A 20,453-nucleotide genomic window follows, 5' to 3' on the forward strand; every position below is an offset into this window, starting at 1 on the left:
ACCTAGACAGACTGTAGGGGCTAGATTTCCATGTCCTTTTTCCACATGGATCACCTAGATAGACTCTGGGGGCTAGATTTCCATGTCCTTCTCTGCATGGATCACCTATTTCTAGGGGCAAGATGGCCATGGTTTCTCTCTTCTTCATCTTTCTTCTCATGGATCACCAAAGTGTGTATTCATTTCCTCTCTCTCCTTCCTCTCATGAACCCATAGTTTTACTATTGATGGTTCATGGATGATGTCAACTTTTCTCTTTTATGTGATTATATGTGTTCATGAGATGGCATTTTATGTTTCAAGAATGATATTAGTTGATTGAGATATTTTTCATATCCAGGTCTCTTCGACTAGTTGACTTGAAGTCTTAAGATATTAGATTTTGTTGCATGCCTTTTTATGTGCACTTGCATATGTTTGAGTGACTTAAGATCCTAATATTGGGGGCTTGGTTCCTAGATATTAGTGACATCTTATACTCTTTGTGACCTTTCTCTGCATCTCTCATCTTCATCTCTCTTTCTTCTACTTTACTGGCAGTATTGGTGTAAGCCATACTCCCACCAAAGTAGGGGCTAAATGTAGTGTCATAAAATTGCACCCCTTGTAATTTTGACCATGTTTTAGGCTCTTTAGCTTTGGTGATATGATCTCCTACACTTGATTGGGACCCACCTATGCCTCCACCATAGAACTGGGCCTCATTTCCACACTTTAGAACTTGTTTAGACCCTATTTCAGGCCTCACAAATGGGAAGTACCAGGGCATGGCGCCCTGGTCCTCCTTAGGACAAGGGTGTGACACACTAGTCCTCCTTAGGATAGGGGCGTGGCACCTTGGTCCTGCTCAAGACAAGGGCACCACGCCCTTGTCCTCCCTCTTTGTGTGGCCCTAAAATAGGTCCATCTAACCCTTGACCCTATTTTACTCTTCTGGATTCAAACTCCCCAATATCGGCCTTTAGTGAGATGAATTAATTCTTTGAGGCATGTATAAAAGGGAGTTAGTCTTCTCATTTTCATAGTCAAGATATATAAAATACACGAATGAGCGAATATACAAGAATTCAAGTAGAAGGTCTTCATTATCATCATCAAGCATTCAAGTATTCAAGTCTTCTTCTTCATTCATCTATTGTAGAAACATTTAAACATTCATTTGCAAGCATATGTGTGTGTGTGTGTGTTAGGGTTTTGCCATGTTACATGTCATTTTATGCAACACTTGTGATTACATTCAAGAAGCAAAGCAATCATCATCAACAAATTGCAAACCCCTATCCACAACCCTTCTCCCCTTCTTTTTGTGTGTGTAGGTTGTAGGTGCACAACTATATTTTCAGATTTGGACTCTAACTACAGAGGCGAAAAAACCCTTTTTGTTTCGCGGATTTTTTCAGAGGACCATGTACACTTTCGCTACAGTCCCGACAACTTTTCTCCAAATTTTTAGGGTAGATTTGTATCAGTCTAATTAGCTCAGATCCAGAGTTACAACGCAATCCTAAACTGGTAGCTCCTCATTTCACTCATTTTCTCTCTCTTTTCCACATAGTCAACAAGTCAACTTTCCCATTTACAAAAGAGGGAAAATCACACTTCAACCCTTGCAATCCACTTGGAATTCACATCATTGTCTCTCTTGGATTTGGATCTAGTGGTTTCAAGCCCCTCTTTTGAATGTAAAGTTCTCTGAAGTGAAAAATCATCCTAGTGACTTCCTTTCTCTCTCCTAGGTGGGGAGTCACTAGGGTTCAATTTTTCCACTTCAGAACCACATGCACAACACCATAATCTTTATTACAAAAGTGGATTAATTATTTCTAAACATCAACATATTTTCAAATATTTTCTTACAACACATCCATTCCCTAGGGCATCTTAACCTCACTACTCGACATCAATCTACCATAACACTTATCTATCTAGAAGATCATATTCTATTATCCTCTAACCATTAAATTTTCATGCATCTAATCAATATTAACAACTATGCATAATTTGTTCACATGACAATCTTTAATAAAAGAATCTAGAATTCATTTAACCATTTATAACCAATAATCTCCTAATTACTCAATAAAAATTAATGCAACCATTCTATTCTTTCCATCATTTATTCTAAAACATGATATAACACAATTCCATTTCATGATTGCAATGCAACTCAAATACATATAAACTATTCCATTTCACTTTCACATAGATCTCATAAAATGATATTACAAAAAGAATATCTGATGCATCAAGGAACTCTTCTCCTAATCACTACATCAAGTCCTATTACAATGTCATTTATAATTACATATAGATTCCTATTACAAGATGCATAATCTCTTTACATATACTAGTCATCATGATACAATATCTTCTTTTCAACTATGAAGGATAATGACATGAAGAGTCTAAGAATCAAAGCCACGCACACTAGCATCCAAGAAGAGGAATATCCCAATGGAAGAAGGCATCAACCACCCAACCATGTGGAACCAAATAGGAACCACCCCCTATGCAAGAAGATCACACAGGTTCCAACTAACACTCAAGACCTAAGCTAACACCTAACAACTAAAGGATACAACAAGAAACCACAAGGCTTCAACAAGAGAACAAGAACTAATACAATATAAGGCTGAAATCAACAATAAACCTTCCAGAGGTGAAATCAACAAAGAAAGGCATATGGATAATGTACACATGTAGGGTAAGAGTGTCATCACATACTATCCTCACAAAAGAAGGTTCCAAGCCTCACTCTGATAGACATGTGGAACCATCTCAACATTGGAGCCATTCAAGAGAGATTGGTTTACTGCTCCAACGGTCTTCCCAAGCTCATCCTGAGTATCCCTCAAGGAAAATGAGGTGGGGCCAAACCAATTACTATCTTGTTTAGTGAATTCCTAAATACCCAAACTGACTAATAAATTATTAAGATTATCACTTGCAATTACATGAAAACTCTTCATGTGGTTCCACCAAGTCTAGAACCTCCTAGAGGCCTAATGCTCAAGACCCTGGTCCACACATGCAAGAGCCCAATCTCCCTAGCATGGACCAAAATGATAGGGTGAAAATACATATCCAAATAACATAAAACATCATCATGAAGGCCCAAATATGCATACAAGAAGAGTCACTACAAACTGAGCAAAGAGGACTCATAACCATACTCACAGAAAGAAGTCTTCACCAAACCATCATGAAGAATATGACAATAATTAATGCGATGCATAAAAGAGTTTAAAATCACATCAAATCCTCTATAGTGAAGCATCATTTATCCCATTGGAGCCATACTAATAATCCCTCAACAGCGAGGCATTCTCGCTCTCAACGGGGTAACATATCGCATATGAACACCTCAATGGTAAGGCATGAATCCTCTTACTATAAAACTAGAAATAAAATGAAGTATGAAAATAAATCAAATACAACTCTAAGAATGACAACATAGACTGCACATGCCTTTGGAGACGCACATAATCCCAAAACCCCTAAAATAGGCAAAAAATTGACTTTCTAAGACCCCGGGATAGTTCAGTGCCCTTGGTTCCCATGTTAGTGCCCCTGGTATGTATGGTAGAGTTCCTGGTACTTAGCATGGTATTTCTGGTTCATACCATAGCATTTTTGGTCTCCCCGATAGAATTTCTAGTAAATATGCTTGCATCTATAGTTTTAGGTCTTTAGCACCCTTGGTCCATTTCATGGTGCCCCCGGTATGAACAGTGGCACTCCTAGTAAGTATAGTAGAACCCCTGGTATTTCCCATAGCACTCCTAGTAAGTATAGTAGCACCCCTGGTATTTCATTACTCAGCTAATATCATCATTATCCATTTGTTCACTAAGGCTAGTGCATGTCTCCGCATTTTTCTCCCTTACACACACTATCAAAGGTTCAAAGTAAACATGATAGAGACTACACTCAACACAAAATGAGGGCCCACAACTCAACATACATAATGACCACCATGGGCAACAAAGAGAAAATCAAAAGGAAATATCCTCAAACCAATCATTAAATCACGAAAAGAAAAAAATTTGCTGGTGGAATCCATTAAGAAAATAAAGTGTGACAAATGCCACCATATGAACAAAATAAATGAAAGAATAAATTAGTGGCCAGTCCAAAGCAAGAGGTCCAAAATTGAATTAACTCCAACGATACTCCACAAAATCACAAGACAAAATAACCATCTTATCCAAATCTACATCACGAGGTGACCAATATCAGTCACACCAAGAGGGAGTAACCGCTACACAACATCGAAGGGTACAATGCCCTGAGTGTGTTAGAAAGTGTGTGCTAGACATTTTAAATCATTTTATTTATATACCCAAATTTATTTTATCATTCTTAATGCAATACTATATTTTGCAATAACCTAGGCAACTCTCTTTCATGAAAGATAACATATACAAGAAGGAAATAAGGTGTCTCATACATACTCAAGGAATAAACTCATTCATGAGTAATGTTCAAGATATCCAATCAATAAAATGATCATCTTTATGGAGTTATAATAGAAACAAACGTTATAACTTCAATAAATTACTTGATGATATACTTTAACATACATACACCATTTCTAGATCAATGCTCAATAAATAGTAAGAGGATGTTTAGAATGTTTTGCACGGTGTAATTAAACATTTGGTAATTCATATATTTACTCAAATTGTTGACTCTTAAATAATAAATCTCATTACTTGAAGCAAGATTTAATACCAGATTTCCACTTCAATCACCTATGATAATTTCCTTACATACCATTAGTCAGTCAATTGTCTATATTAAGCATGAGACTTGATATCCTAGCCTTACTTGCCACCGCTTAATTTCCATTTAATTTTATACATAAATTCAACCACAAACATATATTACTTATTCAATCTCATCTCCTACCATCACTTAATTATAATCATTCCCAACTAAGCATTCCTAGTGAACAAGAAGCATAGACATCTAGAATGCAATACAAATTCACTCAATGCACTGGCAATTCATCTTGCTAAAATTCATGGAACAATTGTTTTCTTAAAATTAAATAGGATAAGGAGATAACATCTAGTCTCAATCCATCCATTTCATCAAACCACATAGCTCCTACTCAAGACTAAGACTTTTATCTTGCCAAACCAAATAAAGGCATAATGATATAATTTCAAATTTTTTACACATGCAATGCACCAAGTTCTTACTTTGTTTTACTCACATATTATAACATTGTCTTTTAAACTATTAGTTTACAAGAACTTCCTACATTATTTATGCACAAGAGATTTTATCTAATCAATTCTCCCTTAAATTAAAACAAGGATACATTGCACAAGTCTCAATCTTCAAACAGTTCATTTTATCCAACTTCTTTAATACATGCACAATACCTTACTTCATAAATGAGTTTCCAATTATTCTACTCATTATCAATATACTCCTAATCACTATGATTTCTGTACCCAAATAAGAGGAGAGGGAGAAAGAACACTGCCAATCAACCAATGTATGAACATAAAAAATTATACATGTACGATTTTGAAATTCCTCGAAATGTCTGATTTATCATACTATGCAACTATTCACATCATTTTCTAAGATATGCAAATTCAACTTCCCATAAGGTCTCCTAATATTACAATTGCAGCTAGAAATCTCTAGTCCTTAATGAAAGATATTATTTATTCAAACAATCCTTTCTTAAATGCAGAACCACACACATATATGAACACCCGATAGTTCCATTGGTATCCATTCTTCACTAATTAACTTCCTCACATTTTACATAAGAGAATACACAAAAGAGAAAGGCATCATTAAACTACTATAGGTGCATTCCATACAAGTCCTTCAATTTTGTATCATGGTCTACACTAAATCATTCTTATATGTATAATATAGACACTTTATTTTGCTATTCATAAGAAAATCAATATAACAAGCTATTCCTAAAAACATAACATTAGATAAGAGAACACACACACAATTATGATTTCTGGTAAGGATTAGGGAGCGACACAAGGCATAAACATATAATATCTCCAAAGTTCCAGTATCATTTCCATCGCAAATCTCAAAGAACAACTCAAGTCAAGAGATCATTATAGTATACCATGCAAGACCGACATCAACAACCTTAACCAAAGCTCCTAGTGTTTGCAACACGAGCTCTGATACCAAATGTAATGCACACCAAAATACCCTAGAGAAATAACCTATAAACTACTAACAAATCGAGATTTTTTTTTTTTTTTAAAATGTCCATTACACTATGTTAACATTAACATATATCAATATATCATTTTATAATTGCATGTACACATATAACAACACATACAAAACCATAATCTTTATTACTCAAGCAGATTAATTCTTTCTAAACATCAACATATTTTCAAATATTTTCTTAGAACACATCCATTCCCTAGGATATCTTAATGTCACTACTTGACATCATTCTAACATAAAACTTATCTATCTAGAAAATCATGTTCTATTATCCTCTAACCATAAACTTTTCATGCATCTAATCAATATTAACAATTATGTATAATTTATTCACATGATAATCTTTACTAAATGCATCTAGGATTCATTTAACCATTTAAACTCAATAATCTCCTAATTACTCAATAAAAATTAATGCAAGCATTCTATTATTTCCATCATTTATTCTAAAACATGACATACCACAATCCCATTTCATGATTGGAATGCAACTCAAATACATATAAACTATTCTATTTCACTTTCACATAGATCTCATAAACTCATATTACGTAATGAACATCTGATACATCAAGGAACTCTTCTCCTAATCACTACATCAAGTCCTATTACAATGTCATTTACAATTACATATAGATTCCTATTACAAGATGCATGATCTCTTTACATATACTAGTCATCATCATACAATATCTTATTTTTAGCTATGAAGGATAATCACATGAAGAGTCCAAGAATCTAACCCACACATGCTAGCATCCAAGAAGAGAATATCCTAATGGAAGAAGGCATCAACCAATCGACCATGTGGAACCAAATAGGAACTGCCCCCCACACCCCTCGTGCTAGGATATGACAAAGGCTCCAACTCACACTCAAGACCTAAGCTAACACCTAACAACCAAAGGATACAACAAGAAACCACAAGAGTTCAACAAGAGAACAAGAACCAATACAATACAAGGTTGAAATCAATAATAAACCATCTAGAGGTGAAATTAATAAAGCAAGGAATATGGATAATGGACACATGTAGGGAAAGAGTGTCATCACATGCTATCCTCACAATAGAAGGGAACAAGCCTTGCCCTGATAGACATGTGGACCCATCTCAACCTTGGAGCCATTGAAGGGAGATTGGTTTACCGCTCCAACGGTCTTCCCAAGCTCATCCTAAGTATCCCTCAAGGGCAATGAGGTTCCCATGTTAGTGCCCCTGGTGTGTATGGTATCATCGCCGATACTTATAAAAAAATTGACTTTTTGAGACCCACAGGATAGTTCAACACCCTTGGTTCCCATGTTAGTGCCCCTGGTGTGTATGGTAGCATCCTCGATACTTATCATGGTGTTTTTGGCTCATAACATAGCATTTCTGGTCTCCCAAATAACATTTCTGGTAAATATGCTTGCATCTGTAGTTTTAGGACTTTAGCACCCCTGGTACATTACATGGTGCCCCTGGTATGAACAATGGTGCTCCTAGTAAGTATGGTAGTTCCCTTGGTATGTCCCATAGTTCCCATGGCAGGTTTCATAGCATTTTTAGAGAAAGGGCATAAAACAACACTAAACAGTGACACCAGGCTTATGAACTGGCATAGATGGAATAAGGGGTCAAAAACAGACTTCATAAAACATACAGAGGGTGTGGGATATCCATTTCACATCAAGGAAAACCAAAAACATCCATTGCATACTCATTGGTAAAAGTTGCATAAGAAATCATTTTTTCTACAATGCCAAAACTGAGTCACAAAGAGCTAAAACAAAAAGGAAGAGAAGAGACAATACTCAAAACATCATTAGGAGACTCAAACAAATCTTAAAAGGTCCAATTGCAGTATTTGCATATGTTTGGAAGTGTCTACACATTCAAATGTGTAGTCACAGAGAGTCACAAAGATCTCTCAACAACCAAATAGGCAAACAAGACACCAATTCAAGTTCAAATACCGAGGGAATCAAACAACCAACACCTAGGAGGAACTAATTCAAACTCAGATCAAGATCCATCAACACAAGAGCCAAAACATAATCAGATATGGAGAATACAGTAACATGCTTCCAACAATTCAATTTTTGAAAAAATAAAGCATTGGAGTGCAATTTCCCCCCCAATCAATTCCTTTAAAATAATAAATGATCTCTACAAATCTCAATCCAAATTTCCCAAAACAATCTTTTCAAAAAACAACAAACAATTCTTTCCGAGTCAAAATGCTGAGTGCAGGAAAGTAAAGCCAACCTAGAAAATGAAGAGGTAAAGTGAAATCTGAAGCACAATCCAAATCCAGCAAGAATCCTTCAACAATTTGAATGCATAGGAAGTCGGATAGGAAGTTGGATAAATATAAAAATTAAACTCAAAACCATTCAAAACGTAGGCCAACCAAATATTTCTTTATACTATATATTATACCTACCTTTGCAAAGTTCAAGGAAAGCATTTAATAAATATATATTTATTTACCTACCTTTCCATCCAACCAATCAAATAAAAGGGTAGGTAATTTATATTACAAATACAAATACAAATACCGACAATATTAAATTTATATAGTCATGTTCAAAAATAATACTTTACTCAATAAAATTAATTAAATAAATTAAATGAATAAGGCCTTCAAAAATAGGACTTGATATTAAAAATATAGAATCAAATCACAATTAACAATAAATAAAATAAATAAATAAAATATTCATTAATAAAACAACATAAATAAATAATAAATCAAGGAATAGATAAATTATTAAACAATAAATAAATAAACCATTAATATAATTCAATCTCACCAATAATCAATTTAAATAGATAAATCATCAATAATTTAATAGATGATTAATTATTCAAAAACTCACAACAATTAAATCAATTAATAAACCAATTAACCAATTAAATTAATCCTAATTGGTTTAAATAAAATCTCACAATGAAATCATCATCCTAAAATAATCAAATAAATATCTATAATCAAATAATTAGACAATAATCACATTACCCAGATAAATAAGCATAGAGTCTTATCATCTTATGCCAAGGGAACAAACATAACACAAGACTCTAACCACAACTTGCGTTGTGACGCAATCGACAAGGTACACATATTAGACCTAGAGTGTGTGAGGGAAACTATGTCATCTCTGACAAGTTGTCATTGGGATAAAGACATGCTCAGACCTGTGGAGTCAAGTGGAGTTGATTTCTGGTACATGCAAACTTGCATCAAAGAAGAACACAACATATACGATGCATATACATCATGATAAACAAATAAGTGATAGAGAATCACAATGACATATCCTACTCGCATTGACTGATATGGCATCGTCTATGCTCACGAAGACAATCACGGAATAAAACATCGCATAAAATCATAAACATGGAATAGGGTTAGTATTATCATAAGTCATATAATCCACATGATCAATATTCGCATAAAAATCCATTCATCAAAGTGATACTATGTATCAACATCCATAAGAATCATCAAAATACCACATATCATATAATAGACCTCACATCATCAATCACATAAATCTGCAAAACATGGTGAGTCATATTGAGTAATCATAAATCCACATAAGTCCTATCATCAATAATATCATCTAAGATAGCAGAAGAGTCATAAATAACCATCCAGATATCCATCATAAGTCTAAACAAGTTTATCAAAACGCAAATCAAAATGCAAGTCTAGGAGGGACACTAAACCAAACATTTAAATACAAATTAGTTTCAAAGATAATATCAAAGATGCTCGTGCTAGAATATCATCTATAATGAGAATGAAGTACTAGATTGGAAACAAGTCATCTAGAAGCTATTGAGGGGAACCAAAATGACCTTAAATTTTATAATATAAGTTTATCCTTCATTATTCCACTAACAAGAGGTAGCGTGCAAGAGATAGAAGAACTGTTGTATGCAAAAAAATTAAAGCTTCAAGAGGTTTTGTAGAGCCAAAATATGTGTGCATGGAAAATGATGAATGAATGAATATGTCTACAAAAAGTTTCTACATGGAAATAAAAGGCCAAGGATTTCTATATAAAACATGTTTGTCAATTCAAGAGTGTTACACTATAAGGTAATGCTTTGATAGTTTCTTTGAATTACTTATTTCTGCAAGATGCTAATGCATAGAACATACATTATGTGTAGTGCTAATGTATGAGATAATCAAATTTTAACAATTGTGAGAAGACTAATTCTACTAGAATACTGATGTTTTGATATCATCAAGTTTTTATTATAATATTTTTAAAATCTCATACTAAAATAAAAATGTTATAATATAACAATAAAACATATTATAATATTATACTATCAATAAAATTATCTATTAATTTATTTAATGTCTTCTAATTCATGTGACTACTAATAACATGTATATTTTATATATAATATATGTCAAGTGTTTTTTCTCGAAACGCTTATATTCATCAATATGAAAAATACAAAAGACACCTCGTATATTATTAAATATATTATATTCCAGTTTTTTAAAATCTCATACTGAAGTGGAAATGTCACATGAATATGGCCTTACTAGTGAAGCCAATTATATGATCCACTTGCACGAGAACAACACTAATATCATTTTTGAAACCATCAGTTTTAACTACAAATAGTTTCGTTTTGAGCATTTCAAGAATATGTGTTCGGTGGTAGTTATAAATTAAAAGGCATTGAAAAATAGCTTTTGAAAAACGTTGTACTATTTCTAGAGCCATCAAGATAAGACTTCATTCCCGGTATTACATAATCGTCACAATACACAAATTCAGTTTACTATCTTTGAGATGTTGGACAAATACTTTCCTCATTTTTTTCTTTTATGTCAATTTATCTTTGGTCTTGTGCTGATTAGATATCGGCCACACAAATTCTGTTACGTCTGATTCCTGTACCGTGGAAAACTCTATAAAAACAACAGCTCGCCAAAAAAAATCCATTCAATTCTCATCTGGCAAGGAGTGGTTTTAAGTCTGGAAATCGATGGACTTCAAGAAGGTTCCCATTAGCCCACGAGCGCCCGCAGGGTTTCGATTGTCAACGTTTGACGAAGCAACCAGACACTTCCTCAAGCTTACGGCACTGCAGATCATTGATGACTTAGATATTTTACGTCTTTTGGATGGCGTATTCTGTAATTGTAAAGAAATTTCCATTGATGACAATAGTTGGCCAGTGATGAATATGCTGGTCTTTGCTAAATCTCCTACAATCATATCAAACGATTCTAGTAAGTAATCATTCTTTTCGGTTTCTTTGAAGTGCTTTAGAAATAAATTGGAGGAAGATTATGACTGTCCTCACACATGCAGGTTTACTGAGAAGGGAACTATACTCTGGAGTCAATCTGAGAGTTGAGAGAAAAGTAATTGCTCTGCGTTTGTCTTGCATGTTGAAAGATATAGAGGTCGTCCATTGGTTACTTCTGCAGTTGGAACCTAAGCCCCAGTTTAAGGAGTATTTAAAGCAAATTGTAGAAAATGAGGGAAGAGCATATTTTTCGAATTTCTTGAAAATCTTGAAAATTTTGCTTCGAAATGTCCAGATAAGAGAGACTAAAGTGATCAAGTCCTTAGATTATGCTGTGAAAGATGATGAAGTAGTGCCGGATAATGCCCTAGCGATTGCGGAAATTTTGCTAGATGAATGCCGGGAAGCAAGAAGTTTGAATGTAGCGGCTGTAGTTGATTCACAAATTCAAAGATTGGCAAATATGACAGTGGAGGCGAATATTGCAGAGCCAAAACGCATCGGGATATTGGCGAAACTGCTTTCAGAATGTGGTGATCGATTGCAAAATAACCATGGGATTATTGAGTCAAACTTTTCTAAGCTTTTAAGGGAGGCCACTAGGAGAGGATACGACCAACTAACATATGCTCTGTTGAGATTGAAGGATACTAAATATGAGTTAGAAAAAGATGACCTGTTGTTGCATTATGCAGCGAAACGAGGGTTTGGGGACGAGATAGTAAATTTGTTGGGCGAAAACTGTAGAAAATTAATTTATTCTAGGAACAATGAAGGAAAAACTCCTCTGCATGTAGCTGCGATGTGGGACAACGGAAAGATGGTAAAGAAGATGAAGGAAATATTTCTGCCTTGTGAGGGTGCTCTCAAAGTAGGTGATTTTTACGGGCAAACTCCGCTACATTTGGCAGCTTCTAATGGAGATGAAAAAACTGTCCAAGTGTTTCTCGATTGTGGATCAGATCCTTTCGAGCGAGACATGCGTGGGAGAACTGCCCTACACCACGCTGTGACAAACAAAAAGAGCAAAGACACTCCAAAGAGGATAGTGGAGGAAGACACTCCAAAGAGGATAGTGGAGGCGCTATTGGATCATTTAAAATGCAACAAGAAAAAGGCTCTTCTCCTATGGATTTCGGCTACAGATATCGGCACTGCAGATGAAGCAGAAGACATAGATCCACAAATTAAAGAATTTCTGGTAGAACAGAAATCTGAAACTTATAAGGATGTAAATGTTTTAAAAGAAGCAGCAGAGTCAAAAGACTTAAGATTGACATGGGAGTTTCTCAACCGAGGTGGCAACATTTCATCTATTGTTGAAAACAAGAAGGCATTCGACTTCAGTATGTACCATTCACTCCACTGAAACATCAAATAGTCATTGAACCGTCGAAAGAATGATTGGAAATTCACATTCCATATTATTAAACATATTTTTTTGTTTGTTCCTCATATTTGTTGTAACCACATGTATGTTGTTGGCAGCAACCAAGGCAATCGAAATGTTTTCCCAGCATGCAACTGACAGCCGTACCTTATCAGACACTCTAGGTAAATGTAAATATAATTGCTAGTCATCATCATTTTGGTATGTTTCTTTCAATACTAACTCTAAGGAAAATAAAAATTGGAGCAGGAAGAGATATGCTTGCAGAATGCATATCCGCACATTTTCTGAACCCATATATTAAATCTCCTATCACAGTATGCATTTCTGGAGGAAGCGGCTCTGGTAAAAGCAGCCTGTTATATCAGGTACGTCAACATACGTCGTTTCAACGATTTTTTATCTTGAAATTGAATATTGTTGTAAGCTTTTCCCTTTCCTCAAATTTTGTGGATCCAGATAGAAGCCTGTCTGTTGATTACCAGAAACACGATGGAAGACATCCGTTTCGCGTTTCGACGGCCGGGTTTCCCGTTGCTGATGGCCGTTTCCAAGCGGTGATTTGGTGATTTCCATTTTTCCAGATTGCCATTAAAATTTAAACAAAAGTTTAGGCAACTTGGAGGTGGAGTTAACATTAAGTTATAAATGCAAGCTAGAGTTTATAACTACCAATACTGGAGTTTACATTAATTTATAATTTTTGTACGACTAGTTAACTATGACACATTTATTTTTGTCCTGGTGGTTTAGTTTTATTATATTCATTGTGAAAAGTGTTTTATATAAATTATTTTAAAATGAAAGAATGAAATTAAATATTTTTTTAACAATGTTTAAATTTTTAATTAGAGATATATGTATTATAGTTTTTATTTTACAAATATATATATATATATATATATATATATATATATATATATATATATATATATATATATATATATATATATATATATATATATATATATACACATCTATACAATCCGCCGTTTCTTATACGCAACTTTTTAAAATTTCGTTTCTCGTCACGTTGCCGTTGCGGTTGCGTTTCTCGTTTCTCGTTTCTAGTAACATAGGTTGAGAACTGCTTCTCAACTAGCCTTTCCAAACTTGTGGGACGGGGAAATGTTTAATGGTTCAATAAATAAAGAGCTCAGTAGTACAGGCAAAGAGATGCTCCGCAAAATTGAGAATGGAGTTTACAAGTTGCTAGAAAAAGGCAACTCCAGAGACTTTAAAGATAACATTATGCCCTTGTCCGCAAAGAAAAGGCTAGTAAGTCCATGTTCTTTGAAAGGAATAGTATGTAAATTCTCAACTAAAGACTCTTGGTAATTGTTTAATTAATTGTTGGAATAGTATTTAGATTTTTTTGGGGAGGACAGAGCCGAACAATACACACAAATTGCTACAGCAATAATTTCCCTAATCCACTTGTTTAAGAATCATTACATTTACCTCAATAAATATGCTGGAAAGAAACAGGGGAGCAAAAAACAGAACAAAAAAAAACAGGGCAGATAAAAGAAAACAGATTTTAAATCAACAATCCATTCTTTTCATTCTATCACAGAACTGATTACAAAATGCCTCATATTATTGAGGTCATTATTGAGGTCTGCTCATTTTGTAGACTCAGAAAAATTCAAATATAATGACTCCCCTGTTCTTCTGCTGCTATACAAAATGTTCTTTTGCTGCTATACAAAACCCCTTTTCTTCTCTTTCATTGACTGGTTCTGTAGCTCTTTTTCTAGGCACACACTTTTTACATATATATTTCAAAACTACATATATTGTCTTTCTAATCATATGTCACACAATAAACAAAAAAAACATATTAAAATTGAAGTTTTTAGATCACCGTGGAAAGATCTAAGAGGAAGATTTTGCCATCAAAAACAAGTTGGCATTTGTCCTTTGTTTGATCAGAAGACTGCAGATGACAAGACAGAATACCACGAGAGGAAGAAAGGAAATACGACAGCATTAAGTTTGGTAGTTGGTGATTAACTCCAACACTCCTCCTTAATCACAACTACCAATTTTCACAATTCCAATTTCTTTCTTCACTTCTTTCACTGATGCTTCGGCATCTAAAACTTTCAAATTCTATAGATCAAACCTAGGAAATCCCATGATCCTGTTGGGATGCTCTAACCATGAGCTCTGGTCCTCTTGGTAACCAGTCCATCGTAGGTTCAGGTGTGATTCACTTTTACCATCAACACCTCCCATAGAGTCACACTATGGGTGCTCGGGGATCTCAATTCTAATGGGCTCTATTGGCCTCAAACATGTTTACACAAATTACAGAATCCTGTTGCATTCAACAACATTTCTTCATTATCTATTGACCACTTCATTAATCTTTTTATGGCTTTTGACAACACTATGCTCCTTTGAACTCTATGATCAACTCTTCTTTCTTACATTGTTCTGCAGACATTTAAAATGCACTTCCACACAATTTCAATACTCTCTCAATCTAGACAGTCTAGCACCCTTCTCAAATTTTTAACAACCATGAAACAGAGTTTTTATCAGACTATCGACATACAATTACATCAAATCTCCCTGAAATTTTATTGAGACTTCTTCAACCAGACAACAATTCTTCAAACAATGTGACTTATCTTTACTCGCAATGGTGGATGCTTAAAAGACAACCTCTGTTCTCTCCTTGGATGGTGGCCTGAACAGTCTCCTTTGTCTAACAAAGCTTTTCTTTCATTATTTGCACTAGTTTGCTTAAACTCCTCTTCTACGAACACTTCAAATTTAGGCTAGTTTCAATCACCCGAGACCTCGTCCATGCTTTCTCTCTGCTCATGCCTGTGCTGGCCCAGATTTCAACATCACCTTTAATAGCAGTCTATTTCTACATTGTGACATTAGCATCCTCAAAAATTGCTTGGACACCTTGCAATCTTGTTTCAACTTTCGTTCAACAGCTGTGGCTGTACTTTTGCAATATCTTCCTCCTCCTAGCGAGACAATCAACTCTCACATATGCAAACTTCTCTTTGATGGCTGACACACCCATGATCTCCTTTCTAGGCAATGATTTGTCAAAAACAATCATTCTTTGACTTTAGCTACAGCCTTAAACCCCCTCATCAATTTTCCAACGATCTGTAAATTCCACTATCTCAATCTTTTCTAACACTCTGCTATCCTTTGGAACTTTCTATAGCTTCAATACAATCTGCGCCTTTCAAACAAGAGACAACATCCATCATGGCTTGACTAGGTGATTAGCAAGAGGCTCAGTAGACAGACTCTTCATTTGAGCAAACCTGAAAACAACACAAAACTTGAATAGTTGTTAAGAACAAGACCCTCAAGTCTAATAAAGAGGCTAAGACTAAAGGCCAACTAATGTATACAACCCTTCAACAGCTATTAATCCAAACCTGACTTCCTTCAATATTTTGACAGGCTTCTATATAAACACACTTGTCATTTCTTTGACTGGGCGACAATGTTTGGCAGCAAAACTACCTGATACTTCATAACAGAACACACACAAATGCAGAACAAAAGAGAGCAAAGGATTTGAACTATCTGACAGTCTACACAGCTCACAGAAGGCAGCCATTACAAAGTTACATACTCAGTCACACAACCCACACAATCTTCCAGCTCTCAAGGCTCTTGCACGACTGACCGCATACAACTTGCTCTCAAACTAAGGGACTCTTCTTTCCGACTGACACTCACCAATCTTTTCCTTTGGCTCTGATACCACTGCTGGAAAGAAACAGGGGAGCAAAAAACAGAACAAAAAAAAACAGGGCAGATAAAAGAAAACAGATTTTAAATCAACAATCCATTCTTTTCATTCTATCACATAACTGATTACAAAATGCCTCATATTATTGAGGTCTGCTCATTTTGTAGACTCAGAAAAATTCAAATATCATGACTCCCCTGTTCTTCTGCTGCTATACAAAATGTTCTTTTGCTGCTATACAAAACCCCTGTTCTTCTCTTTCATTGACTGGTTCTGCAGCTCTCTTTTTCTGGGCACACACTTTTTACATATATATTTCAAAACTACATATATTGTCTTTCTAATCATATGTCACACAATAAACAAAAAAAACATATTAAAATTGAAGTTTCTAGATCACCGTGGAAAGATCTAAGAGGAAGATTTTGCCATCAAAAACAAGTTGGCATTTGTCCTTTGTTTGATCAGAAGACTGCAGATGACAAGACAGAATACCACGAGAGGAAGAAAAGAAATACGGCAGTATTAGTTTTGGTAGTTGGTGATTAACTCCAACAAAATAGAGGTTTCTAGTTACAATTGTTTTGTAAAACTTGTCATGAAGGATGCATTCAAATTAGAGGTTCTAAGAATAATTATGATGAAATTTCTATGCTTTTTTTGTTCTCGCAAAACTGAAGTTATTACCCACTCTTCTCATGCTATTTTTGGGAGACACTAGTTAATTTTAACCGTTTTGGCAGCAAATGTCACTTATGTATTTGTTGACGTCATATCTACCCAAACACGAGTCCGTTTACAAGTATTTGGCATGCATGGACTTCAATCAACTGGTGCGATCATTGACTAAATAATTTCTGCAAATTCCTTTAAAATTTGTATATTAGCTTTCAAATATTCGATATTTAAGCTCTTAATTTATCTGATGTTGAGCCTTGTAGATGGAGGAGGAGGAAAATGAATCAGTTTATGAGAGTCAAGGCCAATTACTTGGAGCAGTTCCAAGGATTTTAGCTGTGAATTTCAATGCTGGCAACTATCGCAAAAGAACAGAAGCCTGGGCGGGTCTCGCAATTGAGATAACAAAAGAAATCGAGACGTCTATGACGTGGGCCCAATTGTTGAGCACTCGCTGGAGAAATATGTGGACCAGAAATAGTCAGGTTGTCTACTCGCGCTTGATATTCCCAGGTGTTCTTTTGGCTTTTGTGGGAGCCTTGATTGGTTGGGCAGCATGGAAGCTTATAGACCGCGCAGGCCCAGAATTGGAGGATTTAAAATATGGTTCTGTAACTGCAACTGTGATAGCAATTGTGTGGTATGCATTACAAAATGTAATTTCAGTTTTCAAACCTATAAGCGAACAAATGAGTGGATATTTCAGCTCCCATGATTATTCACAGGAGCTGGGCTATCAGCAAAAGGTAATTGAAGACATTAAGTTTCTGAAAGGAGAAAACGGGAAAAAGCCCTACATTATTTTCTCGTTTATTGCAGGTGAAATGTGTAAAAATTGGTGGGGTTTGTGGAAGGAGAATGTTAAAAACACTAGTATTCCTCGATATGGCTCAGCTCCGGAGGGTAAGCTGCGGATAATAGCTTTTGTCGACGATCTCGACCAATGCGAAGAGTCGGTGATATTACCGGTATAGTTTTTTCATTAAGATTAATTATTGGCGTTCTTTTTATTTTTATAGCATGTTCGTCACTGATGATTAGCCCACCTGTTCAGATGCTTTGGGCTATAAATCTGGTATTCAGGGTGTGCGAAATCAACGTTATTTTAACAATGGACAAAGCAACCATTCAAACAGCATATCGAAAGTCTTCCTTGGTTCAAGAAAGGGATTTTGTAGACAATTTCATAAGTAAGCTTGTCCAGCTGCCAGTGAACATACCGGATCCAACGGATGAAGAATGGGTGGACTTTCTAGATCAGGAGCTGCTACGGCGGAAGCAAGATAATGAGGATCATCTGTCTGAGGAGCGTCCGTCCAATGCACAATGCGGGGTCGATGAAGGTATGAAAATTGATTAAATGTCAAATCACAGTTGATTCATATTCGTCTGTTTTTTTAATATATATAAACGACAGTACACGTGGTCTCATACAGTACGAAATTATCAATAATCTGTTTTTGATAATGTCTTTCTCTTTCCCTATCGACAATAGCAAACGGATTAGAAACCGAGGAAGCAGGTGGACCCAAAGATATCGAGAGCGGCGGAAGGCCAATACAATGGGAAGGTTGGTGTATTACGCTCTGGATCCGCTTGCTAATACCAAGGCTAAAAGGTAAATATATGTTCTAGCTGAGTGTGTAGACGACAGGCTGCATTTTGTTTTATGATTTTTCACAATCCACCGCAAGCACTGAAATTTCTAAGGAAAATGTCGTAAATAATTTACAGGGATCGCGTCTCGCTTTCTAAATGCCATTCTCTTCATCGTGTGTGTTGTTATTTGCAACATCAGAGATGAAACTCCGAGAAATCTGCGTTTTTCTAAAGATGATGAGCAATTGCGGCAATCTTACAAGCGGGACCTTTCTAAGCTTGCACGGAATCTAAGAGAAACGTTTTTGCCGAGCTACACTGATGAAGAAGTTATCACATTTCATAGGTTGAAGAGATATGCCACAGGCATTCAGAAGCTTCCCCGAGAATGGAAATGCTGGATGAATTACCATAAATTTGAAAGAAATATTGTCTCAAAGATGCCTAAAGTCAAAAAAATAGCCAACCCTGTCGGTTGGGAAGTCGAATTCGTGGTCTGGACTTTCGTTTGTTCACAATGGAAACACGAAATGAACGCTTTAATAGAGGTAAGTATCCAAGAACTTGTTTATTATATATTCTGTCATAAATGTCGAGTATAATTTTATGTAGAAGATATTATACACGAAAATGACGCATTTTCTCAGGAGTGGTACAACTATGCTGATGAAGCGAGACATGACCCTATACGTGTAAAACTCAAATCTTCACTGAAGGAAGTTGTTGCCAATTACATTAAACAAGGCATGCGGAAAGAGCAAAGAGGACACCAAGTGAACTCTACGGTGGAAGACCAGCTGGGAGAGCCAACAGGAAAGCAGGTATTCATTGGTTCCAACTCGTCATCTGCTGGAAGCGTGGAAAAAGAGCTAGAGCGCTGGAAAATCTTGCAGAATTGTCTGGAAAGTGTGCACGATGTTTCCCTTGAGGGTCTCCGTTGTTTCCAACACTACAGGTACCACTGTGATGCCCGGAATCTGGTATCTAAACATCACGCAAAAGAACTCTCTAGCAGCTATGGAGATACAAAATGATCCACAAACGCTTTCAAGACATGGAGCTTCCCGTCCGTGCATTCACAACGACATGCAAACTTCAGCTTTAGCTTTGTTTTGTTTTCTTTATAGATCCATAATAAACACTGGAGTTAACTGCAGCAGTTTAAGGTGGTAGTTTTTAATTTTGACTTTTTTAGTCGTCTAAGTTTAGCTTTCCTTTCAAATGTGCATATATGCAGAATGAAATTTGTAGTTTTTTTAAAAGCAGTTTGCGGATGCTTCTCCGTACTTTGCATGCAAGTTTAGTTTCTTTATTAAGGATCAGTTGTTAACAAGGTTTGGAACTATTTGTTTTTTTTTTGGCTTCTTTTAGATTGTAAATCACAGCGTCTTCTACTATTTTTTTAAATCTTGCAATTTCTTTATATGTACACTGCCTTGCAGCATATTGAAAAATCCATAAGACAGATTAACTTATTCCTTTTAGCTGTTGAAAGTATTTTATTTAAATGATTCATGGTTGAATGTGATGGATTTATTTCTTATTTA

General features: G+C 35.4%; 2 protein-coding genes across 2 annotated transcripts; both read left to right on the plus strand.

The window, feature by feature from the left end:
* Window positions 1-11,018: 11,018 nt before the first annotated feature.
* Window positions 11,019-14,443, plus strand: LOC131875598 (uncharacterized). Its single transcript, XM_059220187.1, has 6 exons — window positions 11,019-11,480; window positions 11,563-12,846; window positions 12,989-13,054; window positions 13,140-13,258; window positions 13,350-13,363; window positions 13,970-14,443. The coding sequence occupies exons 1-6, from the start codon at window positions 11,234-11,236 to the stop codon at window positions 14,226-14,228; spliced, it is 1,989 nt and encodes a 662-aa protein (XP_059076170.1). The 5' UTR covers window positions 11,019-11,233; the 3' UTR covers window positions 14,229-14,443.
* A 2,488-nt stretch (window positions 14,444-16,931) lies between these two features.
* On the plus strand, window positions 16,932-20,246 carry LOC131042697 (uncharacterized). Its single transcript, XM_057976018.2, has 6 exons — window positions 16,932-17,462; window positions 17,571-18,275; window positions 18,362-18,650; window positions 18,803-18,925; window positions 19,042-19,454; window positions 19,554-20,246. Exons 1-6 carry the CDS (start codon window positions 17,376-17,378, stop codon window positions 19,938-19,940), a joined length of 2,004 nt encoding a protein of 667 aa, XP_057832001.2. The 5' UTR covers window positions 16,932-17,375; the 3' UTR covers window positions 19,941-20,246.
* The last annotated feature ends 207 nt before the right edge of the window (window positions 20,247-20,453 follow it).

The sequence above is a fragment of the Cryptomeria japonica genome, chromosome 5 (genome assembly GCF_030272615.1).
Source record: "Cryptomeria japonica chromosome 5, Sugi_1.0, whole genome shotgun sequence".
NCBI lineage: Eukaryota > Viridiplantae > Streptophyta > Pinopsida > Cupressales > Cupressaceae > Cryptomeria > Cryptomeria japonica.